This window comes from Medicago truncatula, chromosome 3 (genome assembly GCF_003473485.1).
Source record: "Medicago truncatula cultivar Jemalong A17 chromosome 3, MtrunA17r5.0-ANR, whole genome shotgun sequence".
NCBI classification, from domain to species: Eukaryota; Viridiplantae; Streptophyta; class Magnoliopsida; order Fabales; family Fabaceae; genus Medicago; species Medicago truncatula.
In genome coordinates this window covers 28,047,690-28,074,910 of record NC_053044.1, presented here as the reverse complement: position 1 = coordinate 28,074,910, position 27,221 = coordinate 28,047,690, and the positions used below count along the sequence as shown (strand labels likewise).

Sequence of the window (27,221 nt, the reverse complement as noted above, 5' to 3'; positions counted from 1 at the left end):
TTAACTTAACCATTCCAAGTTATCAACTTGAGAATAACTTTTAAGTGGCAGGATTAATTTTTAAAGGGTCACAATTCAAACTCCCCTTCCTTGTGACTATTTTATCTACTTCAAGAGTATTTTTTAGTAGAACCTCAAAGTTGAAAATAATATATTGAATATGGTGTATTCTGCTGCGTGCGGACTCATGGAAGTGGAGACTCTTCGTGGTAGTATGTATTTACTGACATTTATCGATAATGCTTTCGGAAAGGTGTGGGTGTACTTCCTTAAAATCCAAAAATAAAATATACTCCTTTCGTCCCAATTTAAATTAGCATTTTGCTCATTTCGCACTTATTAAGAAAAATGTATTAACCAAGGAGAAAGAAAAATGTGTCAATGAATGTTTGATTTAGTTAGTAAGGAGTTTACAAATTATTACCTATTCAAAATATCTCTCTTAACCTTCATCAATCCTTAATACACGTTCAATCCCGACGAGTCATTATAATTTTTTCATTCTTCTAAAAAATAAAAAATTAAATATTTATTTATATTTGGTAGATAATTTATTTATTTTTAATTAAAAAAATTGACAAAAAAAATAAAAAAAATAAGTACTTTACTTTGATTGTTGGATTGTACTTTACTTGTTCAGTTGCGCTTCACTTCACTTCAATTTCATGTGAAGTGTCCTTTTAACCTTCTTACAGTCTCACCCAAAACCCGCGCGAAAATCAAAACCTTGCATCGCTTCTTCTAATGGATCCGATTCAAGTATCTAACGAACTCTCTTTCCGGGTCGGGTTTTCCGGCCACAGTGGCCACCTCCGTGTAGAACCGCTGTCCTCGGTGGAACGCCCCAAGCCGGAACACTCCATTCCCGATTTCATTCTGGTTAGGTTTTTTACTTCATCTTCTTCAACACACTATCACTCCAATTTTAACCTATTTTTTTTTTTCTTCCTTCAACTATTCTGCTTCTGTTACTTTCTCTGTTCTCTTAATCACAGTTTTTTTTTATTCACAACGCAATTGAATGATTAATTAGTTAATTGTTTTTCTTAATCATTTATTTAGCAAATTCAGTAATGTATTATACGAGATTTTTCAATCTGATATACGTAGTAGGCTTAGGCTTTCCATAGAGTAATGAATTATTGGTGTTTTCGTATAAAAGAACTACTCAAGCATACTAGCATTTGTAGTAAAAATACAAGATTCAGATTTTCAGTTACAAAACCCTAGGTTGCTTGTGGTTAAGTGTATCGACTACCGAAGACTGACAACTGGTTATTATTTTGTCACGAGTCGGACATATCGGATGAGATAAGACAGGAACATATAAGTGCATAAGCGGGGGCAGTCCTCACCTTAAAAACCGGTTTTGTAAGGAGGAGCCAATGTTGTCAAATAGCGGTGCTCAATGCTATAGCGTAGTGGAATTTGAACAGGCCGCACGCTATTGTTCCACTATACGCTATTGAATGCAAAGTATTGTCAAATAGTGGCGTTATAGCATAGCAGAATTTGAATAAACCACTATTTTCCACAATTGACAACATTGGTATTAGCTAGGCCCAACCAAAATTCTAAGAGTATTATTCTATTCCTTCAAATTTATGTGCAATCCAATCTAACATGATTTTGATAAAAGTCTAGATGTTTTGTCATTTTGAATTAAAATGAGTTTTTTTCTTTCCTTCTAAACCTTGTTTTGAGTTGACGCGATAGAAAGTAATGTTGCAGCAGGTTAAAAATTTAACCATTTTTTTTATATTAAATTTGCTTTTAAAGTAAAGAATCCAAAGCATAAATGGCTTTGACTTCTCCTCAAAGTTCAAACTCAACTTTTAATATAAATTTACAATATCAAATTTATTAAAAACCGAGGTCTGGAAAAGGCTCACCCGAACGTACACACGCTAAACATTTTGATTAATTCACCTTGTTGGCTTTGTGGTTAGCAAGTTTCGATGGATGGGATTATGCCTTTTTGTATCCCCTCCTTCCGACCTTTGACTACATTGGTTTATTTATTGTCATTGATAACTTTTTGCGTACTTTATTTCAGCCACCTGCCTTTCCTAAGGAGACACCTGAATCTATAAAGAAGTATATCGAAGAGACTTATCTAGAGCCGCGATTGGACACGGATGAATTTGCACCCGAAAAAGTTGGGAAGCAGTGGGAATTTGATTGGTTTGACAAGGCTAAAGTTCCTCTCGAGCCATCAGTGCCGCGGACTGTGGTAGTTCCAATTTGGGAACCTCCGTTTCGACGTCCAGTGAAAGAAAAATGGAAGCCAAAGTTTGAGGAGGTGTGAGGTGCTTTTGTGTTTAATATATGTGTCTTCCCAATTAATGATCCATTTAGATTTCGATATAACAATATGAACTAGCACAGTCTGTGTCTTTGTTGGAAAGATTTTGTTAAGTTAGAATAGACTTAGTTTTAAGTTGCTCTTAATTGATTTTTGTCACCTTCTCACTGGTGCCTATAATGTTGTATTAGGTGAGTGTATCTGATCTAGCATCAGGAGCTGTCGAATCTGGACCATTACCACGCACTTCTGCGAAGGATTTTGTTAGGGGAAGCATCAACAATCGACCTTTTCGGCCAGGAGGTTTGGATGATTCGCAAAATCTAAATAGATCTCTTCCGCCTGGTGCTTCTAATGGTGAATGGGTGCGTGAAATTTTAAATGGTGGCCCTGCACAGACAATACCACCTAGCCTAAAGCAAGGATTGGACCTTGGTGCGCTCAAGGTAATTATTATTTTTTATTTATTATTCATATATGAGGAAAAGTACTATTTGTTTTTGATCCTATTTGCAGTTTGAAATTTGATAAAACTCATGCAAGGTCTGTTTCATTTTATTTGCAGCGGTATCCATTGTCATGGAATGTTTACAAGGACGCGGATACACCAAAGGGCCCGTTAGATGAAAATTTGGTTAGCTAACCTTAACATTTTCTGTATCTAAATTTGTGAAAGCTGTTTCAGTGTACATTCTTTTAGTTTATACTGTAGATTCCCTCATTCTATGCCAGATGGTGCCACTACCAGTACCAGGGATATGGTCAATTTAAGAATGTGCTTGCTTGATTATATTGGTTATTAATCAAATAAATATACACGTTCCTTTTTCTCATGTTGACTGCTGGAATGCAGAGTGGATTATCTGTACAGTTTGACGACTTATTTAAGAAGGCTTGGGACGAGGATGTTGTTGGAGAACAAGAAGATGGTACATGACATACATTTATAACTTTTTGATAACTTCTGTTCTTTCGGCCTACATTTTAAGTTTGGAAATCCTTGTGTTGCACTATAATCAAAGGAACCAAACCTCTGCAAGTCTGCAACCAAATCTTTACTAGACCAAACTCTTTTTCACCTCTTTTGTGGTTAAGGACAATGCTGTTTGTTCAGGTCATTTATCAGAAGGGGAGACTGTTACGTTGGAAGCTGAAGTTGATACGACCGAAGTATCCAGCAAAGCTAGCGAGAGTGCAATGTCACTTGATGATATTTTATCAGCTGACTCAGAAGGATCACAACTGCATTTGGAGGGATTAAGTGACGTGGTTGGACAAAAGCAGAAGCTAGTAAGTGGTTATGCAATGATGTTGTCCTGATTTGTGTTCAAAAGCACAGTTCATCTGTCTTGTTATGCGTCGTTATTTTCTTTCTGTTTTTGTGGCAAAGCTTGAGATAGGAAAGCTATTCTTTTGGCAGGCTTGGGCTAAGCTTGAAGACAGTGAAGAAATTGCCGGTCGCTTTCATGAACTTATTCCTGACATGGCATTAGAGTTTCCTTTCGAATTGGATGCATTTCAGAAGAAGGTATTTACCTCACTAATCATCTTCTTATTAGTCACCACTGTACTTTGACCATACTTCAATACCATATGATTGAAGTTACAAATATAGGTATATAATGATTGTTTCATAGACCTTAAACAATAAGAGCTAAGAAATAATAACTATGTTGAAATGTTTCCCTTCACCACTCTTTTATGGGCTGGAAAGTGGAAAGTGATCTTTTTACTTGCATTATCCTCTATTTATGTGACAATGTCCCCAGGAGGTTTTCAAATAAGTGACCGATCATTGAGGTCCAGAGTCTATATTTATCTGTTGTTTCAACCTTCGAGAAACTACCAATGGCAATCTGATTTAAACAGTTCAATTCATACTTCCATTTCATCCTTACTTTGATACAAAATCATTGTATTTTATTGAGATCTCCCTTTCCTACATAGCTTTTACTATTTTATATTTTCTCCTTAATTTTAGGATGGTCATTATTAGCATTTATGTGCCTCAGTCTATATTTTGTACCTTTGCTTTTGTACAGTCATTAAATTGAAATAAAATCTAGTTTTCTTTCTCCGTTTATCTACTAAAAGTTTTATTTTCTCTCTTTCTTACTCTGTACTAGTCTTCTTACTTTCTATGCCTTTCCTTTTATAGTTTGCTTCTCGGATCAAATTCATTTTATGAAGTGACTAGTTAGAATTTATACTTTTTGTTGTTGGCCATTGACACATGTTATTGCAATTGCAAATGTGTTTCAGTTCATTTTACAATGATTGGGAGTCTATACTGTATTCTATGCTAAATTCTTGAGTGGTGGGGATGAGACCTCTGTTATTTGGAGCCATTTGTGAATTGGCTGATAGGCCCATTCAGGTTCAGCATCAGTATAGGAGAGGAAATATGATTGGCCCATTATGCAGAAGAGGTAAAAGAGAGTTGGGGGTGTGGGTGGGTGGGGGGAGGTTGGGCCTATAGATAAAGGCCTGCAAACTTATGAAGGAGGTATAAGGATATATCCCCGCAGAAAGAATTAGGGGATGGGAGGCACACATGGGATTGGTTGGAGGAGGGAGAAAAGGAATAACTGGATGAGTTGAAGAGAATCAGTATATAGGTTGAAGGAGGTAACCGAATTAGTTATTGAATATTCTGGAGAGGGATCAGTATATAGGTTGAAGGAGGTAACCAAATTAGTTACCTCTTCCTCAGGAAAGGGGTTTTGTAGTTTCTAACTTTATTATTTCTCTGGTTTGGTCATTTCAATATCAATACAATCCCGTTTTCTGATTCATGATTTTGGGTCCTATCATTGGGCTTTGCAGATTTGGATCATATGCTTAAGGAGCACTAGTCACATTTTAAATTATTCTGTACTAGCATGCAGACAGGCACTAATTAGCCCATTTGTCTGCTTTTTATGGTCCCATAGAGTTAAATTGGAAAAAAATAGGGTTACACCAAAAGTTGGTATCACTTTTATATATAGGTTAGAAAATTAAATTATTTGATATGGTAAAGAACGAGTTCATTATAAATTAAATAGTTTAAATGCAGTGTTAAGTTGGAAGATTAAAAGGCTAGACAAAAATTTGGTATCCCCTTTATATGTAGGTATTGATTATAATGATTAAACTGTTGTTGAAGAAACTCGTTTTTTTGTAACTTATTTTGCAATAGATTATACTTTCTTATAGTCGATAAACTTTTCATTTTGTTTTTAACTACGAGAAATCATTTATATCAAATTATCTTCCGGTGTCCTCTCTAGCATGAATATACTACTTTCATTTGTTTTGATATTTTTTTATTTTGTTTCCTTATTGTATGATGATTGCAGGCTATTTATTATCTTGAAAAGGGAGAATCTGTTTTCGTGGCTGCTCACACATCTGCCGGAAAGACAGTAGTTGCCGAGTATGCCTTTGCTCTAGCATCAAAAGTATGCCTAAACTTTTGACTGCTGGTTCAGTGTCTTTATTTCCATTTTTTTGCCTCATGGCGGTGTGATTGCTTGACACCATGAACCTTATTGCTCAGTATCATTGGGGCATTGTGCTTAGCTTCAGTCATGTTTGGAATATTTCTCTCAAATTTTTTATCCACCTAACTACTCCACTACTACTTTCAACTACTCCAATTAATGCGATGTTATACTTTTGCATAAGGACATCTTAGACTGAACACATTATATTACTATATCTTAGAAATCGTGGTTGGGCCTAACACAACCCCACAAAACCGGCTTGTGAGGTGAGGATTGCCTCCTTGGCTCGTGGACATAAATGGTAGGTGGCCAATAACGGAAACCTGATAGCAGGTGGCCCAATGAATCTTGAAGAGGCTCTGATACCAAGTTGAAAGAAATGGATAAATGCTATTCTGATTTATTCCTGATCATGAGCTGGTTTAAATAGTGAGATTACAACTTAATTATCTCCTTAAATCAAGGACAATAATAATAGAAAATACTATAAATATTCTAATAAATATTCCAACACTAAAAAACAATATAATCAATCATTTTCTTGTGCATTACCTTAAATGGTACTAGTAATGAGACAGAGAGTATTACTTTTATTCAACTACCCGCATGATAATCTGACCAAATCATGTAACATTGTTAAGTTCGCCCCCCCTTTTATGTAAAAATACTATCAGTCAATTTGAATGATAACATGAAGGAATATCTTGAATTTATTAATAAGTTTATGTTTGAACTTCGTCCATGCAGCACTGCACCAGAGCTGTGTATACTGCTCCAATAAAAACCATCAGCAATCAGAAATATAGAGATTTCTGTGGGAAGTTTGATGTTGGGCTTCTTACTGGTGATGTAAGCTTGAGGCCAGAGGCTTCTTGTCTCATCATGACCACAGAAATTTTAAGATCAATGCTCTATCGCGGTGCAGATATAATTCGAGACATTGAATGGGTAATGGACTTTTGTTTTTTCCCAAACAATAAAAGGACCGTAGTACGAATTTCTTGGAATCATATTGATTTGCTGACATATTTTCTGCATAAATGTGGTAGGTAATATTTGACGAGGTGCACTATGTCAATGATGTTGATAGAGGTGTCGTTTGGGAAGAAGTAATTATCATGCTTCCACGACACATCAATATCATCCTCCTTTCTGCCACGGTATTAGTTGGTTCTCTGTTGATATCCTACTTACTTGAGATAAACTATGCTTGATTTTGCATAAAATAATCAGGTTCTGATACTGCGAATGCTGGATTTGTTTCTGCAACTCGAAAGCACATGAGGCATTATGGTTCTTTCATGAATGTTTTAATAACTGAAAAATATGAAGTTCTGTGAAAACAGTACCCTCTTTAAATTGAATAAAAAATTTAAAACCAGCCCGAGGAGTTTTTTTTATTGGTTAAAATTTTTATTCCTTTTTACAATTCATAATTGAACAACTTGAAGAACTCCTTAATAAAGAAGAAAGGGAGCCAGACACTTAGAATTGTGTAGAGACAAGGTGGTCATTAGTGGGATAATTTTATCGTTTAAATTATCTAATGAGGTTGATGACATCAACTGAGGTGTTTCAATTTTCCCATTGTATTATGATAGATACTGGTTCAGATATGAATAAACACCAATGGTAATTCTATGCCAACAGCGATAGTTACATAACAAGATGATTATCGCAGCAATTTTTTTTGGCTTAATCAGTCATTTTGGATTTTTTTTTGGCAGATAATGTCTTCCATTGTGTACTTTTGACAAGATGATTACTATATATTGCCTATCTCTGTTTGTCGTAGATAATGTCTTCCCTTTTGTACTTTTATTATCGCTGCAAATTTTTTGGCTTAATCAGTCATTTTGGATTTTTTTTTGGCAGGTTCCTAATACCGTTGAATTTGCCGATTGGATTGGCAGAACAAAACAAAAGGAAATCCGGGTTACGGGGTAAGTTGTGAATCTATCGTATACATCTATTATTGAGGGTTAATTAGCAGTTGAATATATTGCCAGTGGTGGAATTTATTTAAGCACATCCAACCTTTTTGAAAATGGCAATAATACAATAAGTTCATTTTGTTCTCTTTTTATAAGAGAAGGTATTGAGCCATACTTGATTATGCTCATATGCCTTAATGAATTTTTGACTCTGAAAATCATAAATAGGTTATTAGAACATGCTCTTTAACTTGTGATTTCCTTCGGTTTTAAACACTGAACAGTATTCTAAAAATGAAGTTCTCTTCTCACTTGTTGTAAAGATTACAAGACTGAAATTTACACCAATGGGGCATAATTTAAGATAAAAAGCTTTCTGGCGATTCCTAGTTGTCTTATTATATATTTTCCTATTATAATGATCAATTTTTCATCCAGGACAACAAAAAGACCCGTCCCATTGGAGCACTGCCTTTTTTACTCTGGAGAATTTTACAAAATTTGCGAGAGGGAAATATTTCTGCCTCAGGGTTTGAGAGCTGCTAAAGATGCTTCAAGGAAAAAGCATTTGACTGCTGGTGTGAGTTCTGGACCAAAGCCAGGGACATCAGCAGGTCATGACAATGCTCGAGGTCAAAAACGAGAAAATACACCTCGGACGAAACAGTATGGAACTAATTTCTCTGGAACTGGCAGTGGCTATCACAATAATGGTAATGGCCAAAGCAGATGGAGACAAGAAGCTTCAATGTGGTTAATGCTTATCAACAAACTCTCCAAAAAGTCGTTACTACCTGTAAGTTGACTATGTTCTTTTGTTTTTTGGTTATAATAAGTCAATTATGTTCTATGCTTTTATTAATATATACTATATATTATGGAAAACCAAAAATGGCATTATCGGCACAAATATTTTCAATTGAGGAACAATTGGAAATAACTTAATTAATTGTCTGAGTAGCTAATTGTTCGTATATTAGATTTTTTTTTTTAAATTTTTGTGATTTTCTTATATTTTATTACTGAGTACTACCATTTGCTGATCATGTTTTAACTTTCAAGTTGTTCGTGCATTTTCAATGCTCCTAATTTATTATTATTATTTGACTAATTTACCCGCCCCCAATACATATACTTGTTTTATTGGGTCGCTGAAGAAAGTTAAGGATCCAATTGAAACAAAATTTAGTGACTCGTTTGGAAATTCCTATTTTTTATGGGAACCAGTATGTCATTATTTTCAAACCTTAATTGTGAATTTGAAACTTTGATTTGGGATTACAGGTGGTTATATTTTGTTTTTCTAAGAATCGATGTGATAAGTCTGCTGATAGCATGACTGGAACTGACCTCACTAGTAGCTCAGAGAAAAGTGAGATCCGTCTTTTCTGTGACAAAGCGTTTTCACGACTGAAGGGATCTGACAGAAATTTACCTCAGGTTAGTTCATATATAGCTTAGCATTTATTGGACCGTGCTTGGCTTCTAATTACATTATATACAGGTTGTTCGAGTCGAAAGTCTTCTCCGTCGAGGGATTGGAGTACATCATGCTGGTCTTCTTCCAATTGTAAAGGAAGTTGTTGAAATGCTATTTTGCCGCGGTGTTATCAAGGTGACATGGAATTTTCATTTTGTCGTATGACATTCTAGTTTTTTTTGGGCCTTATATTTTAGCCAGCTGTGTGTCAACAATACAGCCAACTGCTTTCATTTCGAAAGTAATAGGTTTACACTTTAAACTATTTTTTATTTTTTTTTGGCTTTTTGGTTGTTAAATTATTTTAAGATTGATATATGACTTCTTGACTCGTTTATTGTTTAGGTCTTGTTTTCAACAGAGACATTTGCAATGGGAGTCAATGCACCTGCTAGAACGGTTAGTCTTTTTAAGGTGTTTCAACTAAAATTGGAGGTGCATTTCAAATATTTTTTGAAAAGCTCAACCAAGTCCAATTAAATTTTAAACTTACTAGCCTAGCTAACTAATTCCATGGTTTAACTGATCATTACACTATTACAAGGGACTTTTGATTCATTGTTTAAAAGGTTTGATGATTGATCCATGGTTCTTGTTGAGTCTCAGATTACCTTTAAGTTCTGTTTGGATCAAAAGGAGGTTGCAATTTTTTATTTCTTTTTACTAGTGAGTGTCTTTTGCATTTGTAATGAAGAAAGGAAGCGCTAAGAAAAGTAGAAATAAAACTTCTGTATTATGGGATACCAAAGTACCCACGTATAGAGTTTTTGAAGCTAGGGTCACTCGTACATAACTAACTAATCAGTTTGTCAGATATAAATGCTAACTGAAGCAGAAACTTATAGCAAAAATGCAGTGAGAAAGTAGGGTTTAGATAAATGAAGTTTTGTTAGAGGGAAAACACTACAGAAGTCTTTGATATCACACAATCTTGTTTAACATAGACTGCATTTATACTCTTTTGCAGGTAGTCTTTGATACTGTAAGGAAGTTTGATGGCAAGGAATTTAGGCAGTTATTACCAGGAGAGTATACTCAGATGGCAGGTCGTGCTGGCAGAAGAGGACTTGATAATATTGGTACTGTCATTTTGATGTGCCGCGATGAACTCCCAGAAGAGAGTGATTTAAAACATGTTATTGTTGGAAGTGCAACTCGTCTTGAATCTCAATTTCGGCTGACCTATATTATGATTTTGCATCTCCTTCGAGTGGAAGAATTGAAGGTGTGTATAGCAATAAATCTAAATGTTTTCTCTAAAAATCATGACAATGGTGGTGAAGATACTATAATTAATAATGGAATAATTGGGCAGAGAAGCAGCTTGGGGTAATTTAAATTCTTTTCCAATTCTTGACCAAAAAAAAAAATTCTTTTCCAACTTAAACTTATAATTAGATCATTGGAAAAAACTTTTGATGAATAGTTCTTCCACAAAAGGAGGGATGTATCTATTGAGGTTTCAAACAAGAGAGGAGAAAAAGCTTCATTGTATATTGAACACTCAGAAAAGAAGAAAGCTGAAGAATTAATTTACAGATGGAGTCTCACACTCCCACATGGTTTTATATACAATCAATCTAAAAGGTTTTATATACAATTCTGTATATCAACTAACAGAATTGCATAACTAATCAACTAATTAAGTATCCATAAGTAGTCTAACCAACAGTTATTGTATCCTGAAACTCTCCCTTAAGTTGGGTGGAGGGTACTGAGAGAACCCAACGTGGAATTCAAAATTCAACTTCGAAAACTTTGAAGCTGGTGGAGCTTTATGTAGTCAGTGGCGGGTTGCAGGGCGTTGCCGACGGCCCACAAAATCCTATTTCGGTGAAGCAGGTGGCAGTATGGCTGTTACGCCGAAGAGGATGTATGTGAGGTAGCTCCTGAATCGAAGATCCATGTGTCAGAGTTAAAAACTGATCTGACTGGTGAAAGAAAGAGAAATACAGATGGATGTGGAAGGATCAACTTGATGTTGTATATGCAATGTTGCTCCAACCAATTGAGCTTGCAAGAGAGTCAACTTCCAGTACCTGATTGACCATAAAACTTGACACACTTATCCCTGGCATGTCCCCATGTATGCCACACTAAGCGCATATTGGCTCCATCTAAATTGCCATTCTTAGACTATGCAGATTGATTACCGACAACATACGCTACAGAACTTTGGCATATTCAGTAAAACACTCCCATAATCTTGGCACCACTGTACTATTCAGCAAACCACTAAATCACATCGAATTAAAGTACAGTTAAGGCATCAACCATACCAAAATAGTGAAAAAACTATTACTAACTGCTATAAGTAATGTCATTTAATGTTAGCAATATTTGCTCTCTTGATGAATTGTTACCAAGTTGTGCGAAAAATTGGGTTGCAGGTAGAGGACATGCTTAAAAGAAGTTTTGCAGAATTCCATGCTCAGGAAAAACTTCCGGAAATGCAACAGCTTTTGAAGACAAAGCTTAATCAGCCTAAAAGGGTTATTGAGTATGTCAATTATCCCTTCCTTCTCTTCAATATTGTTGTTTCAGGCTTAAGTTCACATCTCTTTATAATACAATCTTGCTGTCATTATGATGTTCATTCATACTTTTAGCTGTTTGGCAGTTCCTGAATGATACCATTGTGAGTGGTCAAATGTTGATAATCTGATATAAAGATGAAGTAAAGAAATTTTTAGATATAATATAAAATCATTTATTATTTTTCACCTAATATTTTAAGGTTTTGGACAATTGGTTCATGATAGGCAATATGAAAGTAGTATTTTAACAGATATGTAGGTGGTTATTCTTTGTTGGAAATTCTGCCTTTATTGCGGTCCGCCCCTAGTTGCCTAAATTGCGGCCTTTGGTTTGCCTTCATTGCAGCCTCCAACACCTTCATTGTGTTGGCTTTGAGGGGGTGGATTTAGTCCACATCGGATAAATAGGACTCTTGAGAAGAGTTTATAAAGAGGAGGCACTCCTCACCTTACAAACCTGAATATTTCACTTAATCACTCACCAGGAATTTATAAGTATATATACAAGAGAACAAAGAGAAATATGATTCCATAATATCAGAATCTAATTGGCTTCCAAGGAAACTATGAGAACCTAATGAAGATGAATGAATAATGGCGTAGTCATAATCATCACTCCCCCTCAAGTTGGAGCAATACATTTTAGATGCATCCAACTTGTTAGTTGTTACATATATAAGCTATCCTAGGACCCAGTAAAAACATGGCAAGCATGTCTGCAAGATGATCATTAGAACCCACAAATAAAGTCTTGATGTTGCTTGTGAGAATTTTATCTCTAATGAACTGTGAATCAACCTCTAAGTGTTTAGTCTTATGGAAATATTGAATTGACTTGAGGTGAGAAGCTGATTGGTTGTCACAAGCAAGTTCCTTGGTACCTAACTCATAGAACATCAACTCTTGAAGATATTCCCTTAACAGTTGGGGATCATTGTTAGTAAACCACCTGTCAAGAGGGTCTATTCTGCAAATGATACAACAGATTTAGTCTAGTGTCTCTTCACATTGATGAGGTATCGTTTTGAAGAGACCTGTTAATAGGATCACTGATTAATTTGGAAGATTCATGATGTCTAACGAGAATGATTACTATTTACTATTAGCATTAACTGTTACCTGTTAATTTAATTTATTTGTTCTTTATAAATCTGAATATTAGTTTGTAGTTTACAAGCCTGCTGTTTTTTTTCTTCTCTTCATTCAGATGTATAAAGGGTGAGCCAACTATTGAAGAGTATTATGATTTATATATGGAGGCTGAGACATACAACAATCAGATATCAGAGGCAATTTTGCTCTCTCCAAATGTCACACCATTTCTCAATACTGGAAGAGTTGTCGTAATAAAATCAGAATCAGTGAGTTCATGTATTCGTTTTTCACATTTGTATCTAAGGAAATAGAGGTAGACTTGATATGCAATTGGGAATTTTGGGAGATAATATATCATTTGAAGGATTAGAGGAGTGCTTGATATCGATGTTATTCCATCTAACATTAATCCATGCTTCAGATGTCGAGTCCTGAGCGTGAGAGTATGTTGAGAGTCCCAATCAACTATAGATTGCCTAGGTAGTGCTTATAAGGTTGCGGCAATTAATAAGCCGGTCTTGTGGAGTTGAATGAGACCCAAACCTAACTTTTAAGATGGTATTGCAACTATCCTAAATATGTGATTGAGCTAACATCTTTGTTATTCAACCCGCATTTGTCCATGTTCCAGATGTTCAGGCGTGGATGTAAGGGGGGTTATGTGATGCATATTACTCCTCTTGCATTAGTCCATGCTTCAGATGTGTAGTCCTGAGCATGAGATGTGTTGAGAGTCTCATATCAAACAAAGATATGACTTAGGTAGTGATTGTAAGGCTTGTGCAGTCCTCCTTGCAAGTTGGTTTTGTCGGGTTTAGTTAGTCCCGAGCCCAAATTCTAAGATCATAGGAAACTTTTCAATTCTTTATATTATTAAAAATGTTCTTCTAAATGCAGTGTGTGTGTGTGTGTGTATATACACATACACACACACACACACACACACATATATATATATATATATATATATATATATATATATATATATATATATAGACACACACACACACACACACACATGCATGCATGCATGCATATATATATATGGGATTTGCTACAATAGACCCACCCTTTTTTATGAAGGCCCATTTTAGCAGCTTTCACCTTTTGCTTTGGATAAAAAGATCCATGTTTTGCTTTTTTGAAAAGGTCAAAACTAAAGGACAGCATTGTGATTTACATTTAATAATTTTAAATTTCCTTGTTTTTGAGAATCTTTCTAGATCTCTCTCTCTCTCGCCTTGTTCCCTGTTAATTTTTTCTGTCATTGCTCTTCCCCCTCACTTTAAAGTTCTAGACTTGATTAATAAAAAAAAACCGTTGTAATAATCACATGAAAGAATCTCGTGATCGTTGTGCTGAAAAAATCGTGGTGTAACCAGGTTCACGAACATCCCAGATTCGTGACTTACAATCGTCGGAAGCCGAGACATAAAGATCGGCGTGACGAGGATTCCAAATGGATGGTGGAATCACGGTAGATGGGTTGTAATCGGTGGAGTGAACTTTGCGGTGGAGTGAACTTCGGAGGGAGGAATCAAGGCGTGATGAGGATTCTGAGAGAATCTTCGGGTACGGTGGTCACAGCGACCGAATTGTGAGGTCCAGACCAGTTTATGTCGTTGCTGCGTCGGTGTCGTATGAATTCGGTAATTGGGAGAGTGGGTTGAGGAGAGTTCGAGGACGTGAACGAGAGGGTGGGAGAAAGCGATCAACAGAGAGAAAAAAAAATGGGGGAGAAAGCAATTAACAAAAAAAAAGGGGAATAAAAACTATTAAAAATAAACAATAAATTTTGAATTACTTAATTGCCCTTCAACTGCACTTTGTTTCAAGAAAGAGAAAATGGGTTATTTGTCCAAAGGAAAAGGTGCAAGTTGCTAATATGGACCTTCACAAAAAAGGGTGGGTGTATCGTAGCAAATATATATAAGCTAGCAAATTTTATTGATCTAAAGCTACTTTGCCCAATACTAGACCATAGAATTACAAACCAACCAGAGATGGAGCAATTCTGCTAACTTCCGAACCCAACAGTATAAACCATACAGCAAAATGAAAAGTTAAACTACTTGCCATAACTTTCAGAAGCACCTAAACATGCAGCAGGATTTATCAGCAAATATGACACAGCGTATCTAAAATCAGATAGTCTCACACACCACCTAGAAGCTTTCAGTTTTGCCACTTCTACAATCTTTTCCACATCCAAGGAGACTGGCTTGACAATTTCTGATTACGAGACCACCGAATAGCCAAAATAATAGCAAATCATATAGGTTGCCAAGCATCACAAAACTCTTCTCTGAATCACAGCTACCCCTGAAACTGTAAGTGACTCCTATAGTCATTATGCAATACAAAAGTTATATCCAACCACTTGAGAGTTGAGACATGACCTCCAAAATTCTGAATAAGCAGGACATTAAAAGAATAATTGATTGGAAAATTTTACTGCCGAATGACAACCAAGACATCCCTTGTGATAAAGTCTACATACCATATTTGCTTTTCTGAGCACTCTGTTCAATGCCCATCTCCTAACAAAACCTGTTACCTCCAGACCAGAGGCACAATTTTGTTCCATAGTTTGGAAAAGGATGAATCTGGGTTGAGGTTTTCCCATTGAAAGCCCCTCATACACTTACTTGATTGAATAATTCCCTCCTTGATCCAGTTTTCATCATCAAGAAACAGCCTATATTCAAAATTACTTTAGGCAATACCTCCTGCAGTTCATTTAGACAATACCTTAAGCTCCCATTGGCTAAATCCCTCCTCCAATTATTATCCCAATAAACTTTTTTTTTTCTTTTTTTTCCTTTTAATATCAATAATGTTAAGTGGTAGTTACTCAAGCAACTTTTGAACATTGTCCAAACATTATTCTCAAGTTCATAATGAGCACACTTGGTCTTGCCTCTTTGTTGTGTTCTGCCATCTGGTCCGACTTAACACTTTTAGCCTAGTACAACAATAACAACCAAGCCTTATCCCACTTTTAGCCTAGTGCATTTGAACAATTTCATCGACGAGGAAAGCCCACATAAACTTTTGCTTGACTACACTTGATGTAGTGTCACCAGAGAATGCTCCGCACACTGTCATGTCCAGTCCACTATATTGGAAATTTGCTTGTCATCATCGATTACAGATGAAGGAAATAGCTGCTCATAAGATTGCATTTATGACTCATGAAGAGCACTATGGCTATATGGCCATGCTCTTTGGGTTATTGAAGGAAGTTTGCACTGGTGCTATTTTGATGATATTCTTGTTGTCGGCAAACAAGCTCATTTAGATAATTTGAGGGTGGTCTTCAAATAGTGAAGTCTATAATGTTGATTGTTGAGTGCCTAATATTTTAATATTTACTTGGTTTGGTTCATTGATTTAAGATTCATAATACATCTAAATGTACTTCCTATGTAGCAGAGAGGTCCTGGTTTAATGGGTATGTACTTCCTATATGTAAATAACATAAGTCTTGATCCTTGGTCCTTAACAAACATTGAGGCATAGATAAGGTGTCCTTCTTGAGTTTAATATGTTCATGTATTTTATAAAAGTTTAAATCTTAAATAGATATTGAGCTCCTTGACACATTAGTTGGTGCTTAATTTGTATCACAATTGATTGCTTTACAGGCCCAGGACCACTTGCTTGCGGTGATTGTGAAAACTCCTTCTCCAAGTAATAAACTGTACATTGTTTTTGTGATTAGACCTGACATGTCATTCCCAGTGGAAAATGCCTCAAGTGGTGGCAATTCACAGGACAAGAGCAGTACATTTGACCAAGGTTTTTTTGTAATGCCAAAATCAAGACGTGGTCTTGTAGATGAATATACTACATCTGTTTCTGCTCGCAAGGGAAGAGGTGTCATCAACATTAAATTGCCCCATCGCGGTTCTGCCTGTGGAATGAGCTATGAAGTCCGTGAAGTCGATATTAAAGAGTTTCTGTGCATATGCAGTAGCAAAATTAAAATTGATCAAGTTGGACTTCTTGAAGATGTTAGCAGTTCTGTTTACGCAAAGACTGTTAAGTTGCTCCAGGATTTGAAATCCGATGGAAATAAGTATCCTCCAGCTCTGGATCCGGTGAAAGGTATTACCATTTTTAGGTTTAAGAATTGATTATGTCCACTTTTTATAGATAACAAGTGGACCATGTTTGGCCAGAGAGAAGTTTTCAAAATAATAACATGGAGAAAGTATCATACTAAATTTCTTTTGAGGGATACCATCACTTTTAGAAGCTTTTGCAGGAGGGGGCATGTTAAAGTTGTAAAAGCATGAGGAGACATGTTCATTATAAAATCCATTTTTTGGCCGAATCATTTATAACAATATCTCTCTCATCTGGAACATTGATATTTCTAGAGCTTAGGTGCTGTGCATCCTCATTTGGCCGTAATGTCTTCTTTTATTTTAATACTTTGGTTACCCGCTGTAATTCAAAAACCGAAATTTATGGGGTACTTGGATAAATAGCTTAATCAAGTGGTTATCATATGAGAGCAAACTTATGTCATGAGCACTTAATAAAAGAATTTGTTTTCACTGAAAATTTTGTTTGAGGGTGGATGAGGAGAGCTTATCAAAATAATCTAAAAACAGTTTATATCATGAACTATTTTTATAGGCTCTTATAGATACTTATACTAAGTGCTTACGTGAGGAGATAAGTCAAATGAGTTCTTTCTATTGTTTCTTACCTTAGGCCAATATTGCTTAATTTCCTTTCCTTTTTCTTTTTTATAGATCTAAAGTTGAGAGAGGCGAAACTTGTGGAAACATACCGTAAGTGGACCAAATTATTGGAGAAGATGTCCCAGAATCAGTGTAATGGGTGTATAAAATTGGCAGAACACCTCAAGTTAGCAAAAGAGATAAAAGCACACAAAGAAGAAGTCTGTTCCCTTCAGTATCAAATGTCGGATGAAGCACTTCAACAGATGCCAGACTTTCAGGGCCGGGTATACCACATTAATATTCTTTTTTAGTTGCGCTTGTGAAGATATTTTGATTTTCTGTTGTAGCAGTAATTTTATGGTGACTTCTGTTTATTTTACTTTCTCTCCAGATAGATGTTCTAAAGGAAATTGGATGCATTGATGAAGATCTCGTAGTTCAAATGAAAGGACGAGTTGCTTGTGAAATGAATTCTGGGGAGGAATTGATATGTACTGAGTGCCTGTTTGAGAACCAGCTTGATGAACTGGAACCAGAAGAAGTAGTGGCGTTAATGTCTGCTTTTGTGTTCCAGCAGAAGAATGCATCTGAGCCTTCACTCACACCTAGGCTGTCTGATGCAAAAAATAGGTAATTTTCAGTTCTCTCTATTTATATTTAATTTGATCTTCATGAGAAAAACAATAAATAAGACCCCACTTAATTATTTTTATAACTTATCATCTGTTATCATTTTGCTTTCCCGCGTCTCTGCAATTCTGATTGGAATCAACATATGGATTATAACATATGTATTTGTTACAGATTGTACAAAACAGCTATAAGACTAGGAGAGCTTCAAGCACAGTTTAATCTCCCAATAAGCCCTGAAGAGTATGCCCAAGAAAATCTCAAATTTGGTCTCGTTGAAGTGGTTTATGAATGGGCAAAGGTTTGCTTCTGCAGCAAATAGCACTATTTTGTTCTTGAATTCCATCACTGATTTATGGTGTGACTAATAAATCAATCCATAACTTCGAATGCAGGGTACTCCGTTTGCTGACATATGTGAACTTACTGATGTTCCTGAAGGCTTGATAGTAAGGACCATTGTCAGGTTGGATGAGACATGTCGAGAGTTCAAAAATTCTGCAGCTATTATGGGTAATTCTGCGCTCTGCAAAAAAATGGAAATTGCTTCTAATGCAATAAAGCGTGACATTGTATTTGCAGCTAGCTTGTATATTACTGGCGTATGATCATTATTTTTTAACACGTTTAATTTGAGCTCAAATGCAGTGCATATATCAAGTGATGCTTGTGTATATAATGAATTCTTTGCATATCGTACATGCATATGCTACTTCAATATGCACATTATCTTTTCTTTTTTTAACTTCAAAACAATTCCAACTGAAAAGAAAAAAAAAAAATCACTTCAAGACAAAAGAGTGGTGACAATAATATTTAGATTGAAGTCTTGTGAGTGCCCTCATCCCTATACGTCTAAATCCGCCACTACTCTTGGGCATAAAAGTCCCCCTTATAATTCTTGACATGATAAACAATCCTAAAATCTCTCGTAAAGTGATATTTTTACTTGGATTGTTTTTCTTTTTACTAAATAATTGATGTCTGTTCATTTAAATTGAAAGAATACATCAATGCACTTTCATATTCTTCATGTGTATCAACCTCACTCATTCTACATTCTCTTTGCCATATTCTATCTACAACTTGCACTGTTTTCTTTTTTTGAGGGAAACTTGCACTGTTTCTAAAATTTGAGTTTTTTTTTTTTTTTTTTTTGTATTTTATTCCTCTTCAAGCAGCCATAGATTGATAAGTGATAACAGTCCATTCCATTTATTGAATCCGTTAGCTAAATGTATCCAAATTCATAACAATATTCCTTCTCCAATTTCTCTCATCCGTTAACTTATATGACACTTTGTTTTGTCACTTTAACCTGTATTTTTTGTTTTAAATTTTTTTATGCTACTTCATTGAACTTTTGAACCCATGAATAAATGGTCATTGTACAGAGATGTGTTTGAACAAATTTTGATGACTTTAAGTATCAAAATTTCCAAGAACATGTCCACATCCATCTATATCATGTGATAATTATCCTAGAGAAATTTAGTAAACTAATCCTAATATCAATGAGGCTGCAATTTCGTAGGAGGAAAATTATGCCGTTTCACTTGGTCTGATATGAAGAGTTAAAAACAATCACAGTAGGGCCTATTTAATACACAGTTTATGCTATTTTATTCAAATTAATACCTAAACATCAAGTGATACCACCGTTTTACGTTACGGTGGTATAGCTATTTCGATCGTTTTTGATGAAGATAGCCATTTCAATTTTGATTGATATGTGTATCGATAGAAAACGGGTGATGTTTACATTGTTGTCGTAGGAAGTTATAACTAAAAGCATTTTAAATTGAATATCTCTTTATGACGTGTTTATTTATGATTTGTAACGCTGGCAAGTGTCCCTTTTACATGATAAAACCTACAACTACACTTGCCTCTCTGGTAAGCAGGGTTATAATTTATGTTCATAAATAATTTCAGCGTTATGCTTTTAGAGCTATGGTTGGGTTGCTAGTATAATAGCTAGTAAAAGAATGTCACAAGAACACTAATATTGCAAGAAGACGCACATCAAATTGTTTACCCAAGGCTTTGGTTCCACATGATATCTCACGTGGCTGCAATATCTATCAAAAGGCCATTAATGATTACTTAAAAATGGAAGCAACTCCAGAATAAGAAAGCATTAGATGAGCGAATTTTGAACCAAAGTACACAACTCCACGTCTCCTGGAAGCATTTCACCTAACAAATAATTCAAATACTAGTCTTACGTGTTCCTAAAGACACACTTTTTTCAAAAGGAACCAACCCTTGGCCTTTGATTTTCTAAGAATCTCTTTTGAATTTCATCCAAAGACCCTCAACCTTTAGACTCTAAGTTCCCTAAAAAAGTTTCCTCCTTTGGTTACATGATATTCTCCAAGCTCCTTCAACAAATGGGTCAAAGACTGCTATTACAGTGTTAAGATCCATTCAAATCGTGCCACGATTTTCCCATCATACACTGTACTCTTGCAGTTGCAGGCCCAATCGCGCCACAATTCACAAAATCGTACCACGATCTTTGACGAACTTAACCCTCCAAACAATTCACCAATCACGCCACAATTACATCAAATCGTTCCACGATTTTGTAGAAACAGAAACATCAAATTGAGTAAAAAAAATCAACAATATAGGTATCAAATATCTCTAAAAAACGTACATCAAAATAATTAGCATGGACCTTCAATTATACATTTTCTTATTAATCGTACAAAATTTATGTCATTTGAAAAATATTTGAGTTTTTGATACCAAATGGTGGGACCCCTTCCCGGATCCTGCATATGCGGGAGCTTTAGTGCACCGGGTTGCCCTTTTTTTTTTATATCAATGTTGTTTGTAGATGGCACATTAGCTCACTGTCTTAATGAAACTCTAATGAGTAATTCGCTTCTACTGCATTCTTATCATAAAATCTAGGATTTTGTAATGCAAAACGTTTGGTGTATCATTCATTTATACACTTATACGAATTTAAATACACCTGTTTAAATAAGATGCCATGATGTTTTCTTGAAAAGAAGTGCTCAGCCTTTGTGACAAGACTATTATTATCTTCAACATTTTCTGATAGTTACTCGGAATACTTGACAGAAGAAACTTTCCGATGATAAAGGTTTTGCAGCAATGTTTCTCATTGTTCCGCCGTTTCTTCATTTTCACTGACCTCTCTAAGCTTCACCATTGCTGAACTCTTCTGTATCACACAAGACCAACAAGTGTCAATTTTTGTGATGGTGTTTTAACAGAACTCAAATTATGCAAGAGAGGAAATCTCAGTGATGGCGGACCTATGGAAGAATGGTCGGCTAGAAGTGGTGAATGAAATGCATTGATGATGTGATGTCCAATGGTGGGGGTGTCCCTGCATACACTTCAACGCTAAGGCAATATATGATTGAGGTGGGTGAGAGGTTTAGAATGAGACATATTGGTTGGTAATAATGCAATAATTTAATATATAGCCTTAAGGCCATCCCAAAAGTTCACTCCATAACAGATGGTAGTAATCAGTGTCAATGAAAAGCTTCCTGCTACTGCTGTTGTATCAACGTATAGTTGAAATACTGCCAAAGACTTCATTTGAATTACAGCAGACATTTCCAATCACACATTTTTCAACTTGCAGAGCTAAATTTCCATTTATAATGCCTAAGGACAGAAAAGAAATGTAGTATTAAAGTGAGACTCTCCCGAACATAGCTAGTATCTTTACCTTCCTAGCCTTTACATTTTGTTTTTCCATCTATTATTACTAAAGCATGCGTGTAACAAAGATAAAAGCACCAACATGGTGTCTGTAAAAGTGATTCTAAAGTTAAGGAAAGAAAAAGGTATACTTCCTATACATTTCAAAGGTGAGTTACAACTTACAAGTTTTCATGTGTTTAGGAAAAAATTTAAGGAAACCCATCCACGTAATGACATCTAGTCTAGTTAAACCACGGTACATGTAGGTTATGGAGACCCTATATTTATACAGATTTCCAGGTCAGATGACCCAAAACCAAGAGATGATAGACCCAGCAGCCAGACCAAAAGCTAAGAACAACACACTCGCAATCCCTGCAGTCTCTGCATGCTGCAACTTTACAGTTTTAGGTGACAAAATCATCATCACACTAGTCAAGTATCCATTAGTAAGCCCTAAAACACAGGTCAGTACTGTGACAGGAATCTCTGTCCGGAAGAATTTTGGACCGTGCAAGCATCCCAAGAAGAAAGGGAAAAACAATAGTCTTGATATGCAACAACCTACAGCAATTTTTGCATTCTCTAGGAGGTATACCGCGGTCAGGGATTTACCAACAAGATCAAACACATTATAGCCAGTAACAAGGAGAATTGGATACCAATCCTTAAGATGTTGGGAGTGGACATCCTCAGTAATGAAACCAGGAAATATTGCGAGTGTCACAACATAAATGAGCATTATACCAAATCCATACCACTTGATTGTTCCCATGGTATTCCATACAGTTGATCTCCATACAGATCCAGTCAAAGGACCATTGTCGTTTTCCACAGCAACTGCCTGATTCTTTAGTTCATCATAGTACTTCATAATGGGAAGTTTGTGTGCTAGATTGTACAAAACCATGCATATGAACATAATGACAATTGATACAGAAAAGTAGAGATTTGCACTCTTTTGGAGGCCGGAGGCATCTTGTGTGTAAACAGCCTTTGTAAATATCCTCAGGAAAGCAACAAGAACTCCTGAAATCAAAAACATAAATAATGTGAAGAGGAAAATCATCTACCTTTCCAAAGTTCAGTAAACAAACAATATATCAAGTATCAGATAAAAAACCATATACCTTTCCAAAGTTAAACAATTCTCTACACATTATTTTCCATTCAATCCTAAATCTAATGGCCAAATTTAGGAATTCCAGTTGAAATTGTGACAGGAACAGTCAATATTCACCCTAACCTTTTGTCAAAGTATCATGGTGCTGTTCCTGCTCCAAGAGCATTGCAGGTTCTCCCCCCACCTTTTTCCCTCATGTCATGTCAATTATAAACTCTGAATGCTTTTATTTCTTTCATTTCACTAGGTTACTTCTGATTTAATGTACCAAGTATCATTAGCAATCACTGTTTGTGCATTGGATGTTGTGGACCTACCATTGCTGCTAAAACAGTTGAAGATCATATCAAGGTAAAATTTTCTGTTGTCTCTGTTTGCCACAAAAAGGTTTGGGGCACATGTCCTTTTACTAGAATGTATCAACTGGTGGTTTCAATGAATAATTACAATTACTGATGCATTAGTATGCTAGGGTTGTGCTCGTTTCATTGTATTAGTAAATACCTTAGGTACATGACCAGAATATTTAGTACATTTTATGTACTACCTTTCCACCATAAACTTTATGCCCCCTTCAGAGGACATATATGCTTTACTTTTTAACTTTTGAGATCTCAGCTGTCATGTTTCACTCAGTAATGAGGGGCCTTGCACACACTCTTTCTTCTTATTTGGTGAAATTTACTATGATATTAATTTGCTCAAGATTTAGCAGACAAGAAACTATATATTAAAAAAGAATGACATCAGAATGGATTCTGTCTTAATTACCTTGGATGTTACAACAATGAAAGAAATGCTTAGGCAATGAAAAAACCTGAGATGCCTAAGCATTACCAACTACTAAGTATCACTTCATCACATACCTAGACAGCCACAGCCACAACACAAAAATGCTTAAGAAGTTTCCAAGATTGCCAGGTACACAATAAAAATGTATATTAAAAGATCTTCAAGTTCTTAGGAATAAAGATCTTCAAATTCCTAGGAATATAAGTTACATATATATATGATTTCCATTTTGTTGAAATTAGGTCTAACTCATCCTTACAAAACCAGCTTGTTAGGAGAGGAGTGTCTCCTCTTTATAAATTCTTGTCAAGAGCCCTATCAATCCAACATGGGACTTGGGTTTTTCCGAATACACCCGGTCACATTCAGCACTATCGGGCTTGGTGCTGTATAATGTATATAAATGGTGGGAGGCCTGATCGATAGACTCTGATACCATTTCGAAAGTGAACCCAACTCATCCTTACAAAACCGGTCTGTAAGGAGAGGAGTGCCTCCTCTTTATAAATTTTTTATCAAGAGCTCTATCTATCCAATGTCGGATTTGGGTTTTTCCCAATACATTTTAGAGAAGGTACCTATTAATTGTATATCAATCTATCAAACATATCCAAGAAGAGAGTGGCTGGAAATTGAAGACTGAATGCTGATTACAATAATAATACCTAACAGTTTTCACACTCCCGTTCTCACATCATATTGATATATGATCTATAACCAACACAAAAACGGCCACCCGATACAACATTGACACTGATATGTAGACACCGACAATAATTTCAAAAAATAGAAGTGATTGTATATAGCCACCACATACATTGTTTTTTTGTCGGTGTGAACACCACCAACACATGTCCCACAACATACGCTCTTTCAATCTGAAGGGTCGATACAGTGGTGTACAAAACCCAATGCGGTCTTGTAACCTGTCCCAGCCCGAATGCAACAGGTTGGGTCTGATCCGGTCAAAAAATGAAAAAGGAACGGAATCGGGTTACCCCTCAAGTTACTCATCCTGTCCCAACCCAATTTAGTTTGAGGAAAATGACATTTTTTTAAGTATTATTTTATGACCCGGCACTCACACTCAGTCTCTAACTCTCCCACTCACACTTATTTCTGGTGTCAAAATATAAATATGAAAATCACACACAAAGCAAATAATGTCTCTATAAAGTCTCAATCTTTATAAACAGTTGCAGAAGATAAAAAAAATGAAAATAGTAACAAAGTGTTAGTTAGATGAGATACCAGAAGCAGCACTCCCAACAATGACAGCCTGGGTGTACCTCTCCGGCAACTCACCGGCAGACCCAAGAATAGATCCCTGCACCAAAGCATTAGCCACACCAGAAACCACAACCGCCGCAACAGTAACATAGAACCCATTATACAACCCAACCGTACCCTTAACATAAACCACATCAAGCAGTGGAACTATCACGAGCGAAACAACAAACAATGCAAGACCAACATTGATCCTCACATAAGCATGAGATTTGTGGCGGTTAAGGATGATGAGAAAGAGACCAACAAGACTAGATAGCGAGGAAACAAGAGCAAAGATACGGTCAACGCTGGCATGAGGGTAAAGATATGAGAAATAGTCAACGGCTGTGATGAATGCGTTCCATGGGAACAAGTAACCGATGCCAAGTGTGAGATAGACTATATATACTAAGTTCCATGTGTCTTCTGGTACTTTTTTCTTTGTCCCCGAAGCTTCTGAATCTGAAGGTAATAGAAGAATGGTGGATTCTGTGACATTAGTGTTGTCATATTGTAGTGTTACCATGTTTGTAAGAATGAAATTATGTGTTCAGACTTTTCTACTTCCGTCAACATCATATCATTTTTTTGGTTGGTGACAAATTTAATTCGAGTACTCAATTTCGTCCTTGGATTTTTAAAAATCAGGTAAATTCGTCCTCAAATTTTGCGAAATATATATTTTTAATAGTGTATTTTCAAAATGTCAATTAAATCAGTCCCTCCGTTAAGTTGGATGTTAACGGAGGTGATATGTACTGTTAACTGTTTACAAGGCTTACTACGTCAAATGTCACAAAAGCAGAGACTAATTTGGCCGAAAATGATAAAATTACCAAGGACCAAATTCATAGATTTACAAAAAATTGCAAAATTCCCAATGTATCTTTCTCCCCCAACATCTCTTTCTTCCCCAAATATAAATTTGGAACCCTAAGGTGATAATTTGTCACCTAGAGTTCAAAATCCTCAAGATTTCTTCTATGAATTGATGACAAAGTTCTTCCCCAATTCAAAAAATTTAAAATCCTAATTTTTTTGATTCAATTCGAAATCCAAAAATCAGTGGTTATTGTTCAAGCTTTGGTGTTCAGAAATGATGGGTGGTGGACGTATGGGCAAAAACAGCTACAATAGTCGGTCTTCATCTTCAAGCTCTATGTACAATGGTGATATGAGAGTGCTTCAATGTTGGTGTCATAGAATTTGTGTTGTAAGAAAAGCCAACACTGTCGATAACACATGAATGCCTTTCTATGTCTGTCTCTGCCAAATGTTTGTTTAACAATGGTTATGTGATGTGTGAATGGTTTGTTTAAATTTTATGGATTTTGAATTTTCTTTGCATAAGATGATGGTGAAAAGAGGTTGTAAATGAATGAATTCAACCCTTCTATCAAAATCTTTCCATCAAATTGGTCCTTCTATTGTTTGTCTATGCATCAAATCGTTCCCTAAATTAGTTAAAAATACCATCAAATAAGTCTTTGAATTATCACAACATATATCAATGTGATCTTTGGTGCATACATTTGCTGAACAAAGTAAAAAGTAAAAAAGACATACACTTTGATTGTTGAAAATATCATCATAAGTCATACATTTGATGTTCATTAGTCATTACATAGCCAAAAAAAGAACATTACATAGACATCAAGTCATAAGTCTTACATTTGATGTTCATAAGTCATTACATAGCCAAAATGCCTAATTTAAACAAGTCCAAAAGCATAATTTAAACAAGCATCACTGCTTTGGAAATCCTGGAGTTGGGATAAACTCCGTGTAATGGGGTTGAGTAGAAGCAGATGACCCGTAACTTATGGAACTCTAATAACTCCAGGAGCAATTGAATTTTGTAGAGCAGGACCACTCACTGATGTTTGTTTATGCCTGTCATTTGGAATCACTGGTCCTGTCAAGCCATATCTCCTTGTACTCATTCCCTGGAATAAAATCAATCAAATCATACCTTAAATTATAACATTATCCTTAAAAGGAGCCACACTCTTCCAAATCCTTAAGAAAACCCGCCTTTGATCATTTGTGATAGAAACCTCCTCCGACATCAACCCTTCCAACTTCGTGTACATTGATTTAACCGTAAATTAACCTCCCTTTCTCCTCCAATTTCCACCACCACTCATCTTCCTCTTGCCTCCCCCTAAATCCGTTTAG

The 27,221-nt window shown here is 35.8% G+C and overlaps 2 protein-coding genes across 3 annotated transcripts; one reads left to right on the top strand and one right to left on the bottom strand.

The window, feature by feature from the left end:
- Positions 1–628: 628 nt before the first annotated feature.
- Positions 629–18,911, top strand: LOC25490766 (DExH-box ATP-dependent RNA helicase DExH11). 2 transcript variants are annotated; one of them, XM_013604666.3, is made up of 23 exons: positions 629–879; positions 2,057–2,302; positions 2,497–2,751; positions 2,871–2,939; positions 3,159–3,234; positions 3,420–3,595; positions 3,726–3,833; positions 5,647–5,748; positions 6,541–6,741; positions 6,843–6,953; positions 7,669–7,736; positions 8,166–8,523; positions 9,012–9,167; positions 9,232–9,342; positions 9,553–9,606; positions 10,175–10,432; positions 11,598–11,707; positions 12,952–13,105; positions 16,487–16,949; positions 17,606–17,820; positions 17,928–18,166; positions 18,341–18,467; positions 18,562–18,911. In XM_013604666.3, exons 1-23 carry the CDS (start codon positions 745–747, stop codon positions 18,772–18,774), a joined length of 4,005 nt encoding a protein of 1,334 aa, XP_013460120.1. In that variant the 5' UTR covers positions 629–744; the 3' UTR covers positions 18,775–18,911. The 2 variants fall into 2 exon arrangements, with proteins under 2 accessions (XP_013460120.1, XP_039687213.1); XM_039831279.1 differs by lacking the exon at positions 2,057–2,302.
- Positions 18,912–21,814: 2,903 nt separating this feature from the next.
- On the bottom strand, positions 21,815–25,626 carry LOC25490765 (equilibrative nucleotide transporter 1). Its single transcript, XM_013604665.3, has 2 exons — positions 25,026–25,626; positions 21,815–22,888 (listed from the first exon to the last, which is right to left on the bottom strand). The coding sequence occupies exons 1-2, from the start codon at positions 25,567–25,569 to the stop codon at positions 22,161–22,163; spliced, it is 1,272 nt and encodes a 423-aa protein (XP_013460119.1). The 5' UTR covers positions 25,570–25,626; the 3' UTR covers positions 21,815–22,160.
- Between the last annotated feature and the right edge of the window lie 1,595 nt (positions 25,627–27,221).

Excerpts from the sequence above, each read along its gene's own strand:
- LOC25490765 (XM_013604665.3), bottom strand. The coding sequence starts at position 25,569 with ATGGTAACACTACAATATGACAACACTAATGTCACAGAATCCACCATT. Across the intron at positions 22,889-25,025 it reads TGTTGGGAGTGCTGCTTCTG|GAGTTCTTGTTGCTTTCCTG; the intron begins GTATCTCATCTA and ends TTTTGATTTCAG.
- LOC25490766 (XM_013604666.3), top strand. The coding sequence starts at position 745 with ATGGATCCGATTCAAGTATCTAACGAACTCTCTTTCCGGGTCGGGTTT. Across the intron at positions 2,752-2,870 it reads TGGACCTTGGTGCGCTCAAG|CGGTATCCATTGTCATGGAA; the intron begins GTAATTATTATT and ends TTTTATTTGCAG. Across the intron at positions 3,596-3,725 it reads TTGGACAAAAGCAGAAGCTA|GCTTGGGCTAAGCTTGAAGA; the intron begins GTAAGTGGTTAT and ends TTCTTTTGGCAG.